At 45.5% G+C, this 2,381-nt stretch overlaps 1 protein-coding gene across 1 annotated transcript in view; it reads left to right on the top strand.

Moving 5' to 3' along the window:
* Positions 1 to 1,428: 1,428 nt before the first annotated feature.
* The window catches only part of LOC106518460 (unconventional myosin-X), a 63,853-nt gene continuing 62,900 nt past the window's right edge, over positions 1,429 to 2,381 (top strand). The window contains 1 exon segment of the mRNA XM_074559742.1: positions 1,429 to 1,742. Within this exon segment, the coding sequence (XP_074415843.1) occupies positions 1,722 to 1,742 (21 nt within the window). The 5' untranslated portion in view covers positions 1,429 to 1,721.

The raw sequence follows: 2,381 nt of genomic DNA, 5'->3' as shown, positions 1-2,381 counted from the left end.
GTAATTATGCTAATCTCAATTTACGCAGCTCATTTACACACTTTTCCTGAAGATAGAAGAGTTTGTTGAATCTGACGTGACATGTTCGTACGAACCCTTTGTACGAACAAAAGTAAAAGAAATTTAGGATAAGAATACGAACATGTTCTTGCACGAGGCCTATTATTCAGATATTCACACAAGTGCATACAACATTCACGGCTTCAGAAACACACCCTCTAAACGCACTTACTCCTCTGGCTAATTAAATGTGCTCTTGCTCTTTAGAGGTTTTTTCTATAAACACCATAGTGTATCATTTTTGTTGATATAATATGATGTTTTGTTTTTTTCCTCATCTACCCTTGGGTGGTATTTCATTTTTCTTTTTGAAGGTAGAGCAGCCCCTGCTGGTTGCTGCATGACCTGATCACCTGTTCCCCCATGTCTCTGTCATGAGTGTCTCTTAAATGGATGTTCTTGAACGTAATTTCATTGTGCTCTGTACAATGACAATAAAGACATCATCAATCAAATCCATGTCAGGGCAAGGGGCACTGTACTTCCATGTGTGTTGAATCACTCTTTGACTTGCTTGTCACCCATAGGACCAATCTGCCTTGGGAGACCCCACCAACCTCTGACAGCACAGCTCCTAGATCATTCAGGCACACAAGCGCCTTCATCATGATAAGGTTACGATTCAACAGTGAAGTGGTTGGATAGCTGGACTCTGCAGGAGAGACTCAGAGTAGAGCTGCATCTCCTTCACATCGAGAGGAGCCAGTTGAGGTGGTTTATCTGGTAAGGATGACTCCTGGACGCCTCCCTATAGGAGGTGCTTCAGGCATGTCCGATTGGGAGACCCGAGGAAGACCCAGGATATGCTGAAGAGAGTGTCTCTTGTTTGACCTGGGTACACTTTAGAATCCTCCCAAAAGAGCTGGAAGAGGTGGCTGTGGAAAGAGAGGCCCAGACCTGCTGAAGATGCTGGAACAAGTAGTGGATGGATGGATGCACTCAATGTAAACAGAGCAAATTTTCACAAATTTGTAGTTCAAGGACACATTAACCCGATTTCAAAGGTTGTTGTTTTTATTATTGGTCTTCATGACATTACAATGAGTAATGAAGCCTGATGGTTTTGCTGCAGGTTTATGTCAGTATCAACATCTGGACAGCAGCTGGTTTGTGTCCTGACATCCATACATAAAACAGGATTTGGCAGCACCTGAACCGGGTTTTTTTGGTGAATCGCTGTTAAATAAAGCAGAAAAGCTTTAGTTTGTAGTTTGTAGGTTGTGTGTCAGCAGCATGTGTGTGTTTTGTATCAGAGGCGGCTGTTTCTGCACCGCCCCCTCGGTGTGTGCGGTAGGAAGCATCGAACTCATCTTTTTTTTTCTCTTGGCTCTCATCCTCTCACACGCGCGCGCACCTATCCATACACACCAAAACACACACCGAGATAAGCCACTGGGTCGTCCAAATGAGGTAGACCCAGAAAACCCGTCAATTATCCCCGGTGTGGACTTTTTTTTCTCATATGATTTTATTGAATTGTTTCCGGCTGGATGAAATAAAGGGCTTACTGGATGGGAAACCGAATCACTCTCTCCATCCATCTGGACCGACACGTGCACGTTTGTCTCGCTGAGGTTTGCGCACCGGAGAGCGGAGCCGGTGTCTGCGCGCAGCCGGGCCGGGCGCGCGTCGTCTGGGAGGAGTAGTCGGACTCGGACGGGATGGAGTCGTTCTTTGCGGAGGTGAGTCCTGCTGAGAGCATCAATGACCGGCTCAGGGCGTGATTTCGGTTTCGGGCGTTTTGTTTTATTATTTTTAGGCTATTATTTGGATCCAGCCGCTTAAGGCAGGTGCAGATTTGTCCCAGTGGACTGCAACCACCAGTCAGCATTCAGAACCACAAGAAATGGACCCGATCTCATTAAGTCTGTGCATCAGTTAGTGAAAACAGCTCGTTGTATTTAAGTGTTACTGCAGCGAATAAACAGGGCCCGGCTGGCTGCAGGCGTTCTGAGCAGGTTTTGGTCAGAGGAGGAGAGAGGTGGGCTGAGACGGGTTCTTGCATCCATCGGGCTTTGGGATGAAAGCCAGTCTGTGGTGGGAGGACATATATCCTTGCATCCTTGTTCTACAGCAAAATAAAWGTGCTGCTGTGCAAGGACAGACCCTTTCCTGTCGTGTTTTATTGCGCTGTGTGGGATTCATCCAGAGATGGAGGAGGAGAAGGAGGGTGGCTCTCCTCCATATTCCTATAGATGGATCTTATCATACAGAAGAAAGCTAAAATAACAGTAATAATTCATTCATTCATTCATTCATTCATTCATTCATTCATTCATTCATTCATTCATTCATTCATTCATTCATTCATTCATTCATTC

This window comes from Austrofundulus limnaeus, unplaced genomic scaffold (genome assembly GCF_001266775.1).
Source record: "Austrofundulus limnaeus strain Quisiro unplaced genomic scaffold, Austrofundulus_limnaeus-1.0 Scaffold61, whole genome shotgun sequence".
Classification (NCBI taxonomy): Eukaryota; Metazoa; Chordata; class Actinopteri; order Cyprinodontiformes; family Rivulidae; genus Austrofundulus; species Austrofundulus limnaeus.
Note: the sequence above shows the minus strand (reverse complement) of the source record. Positions and strands in the feature narration are given on the sequence as shown.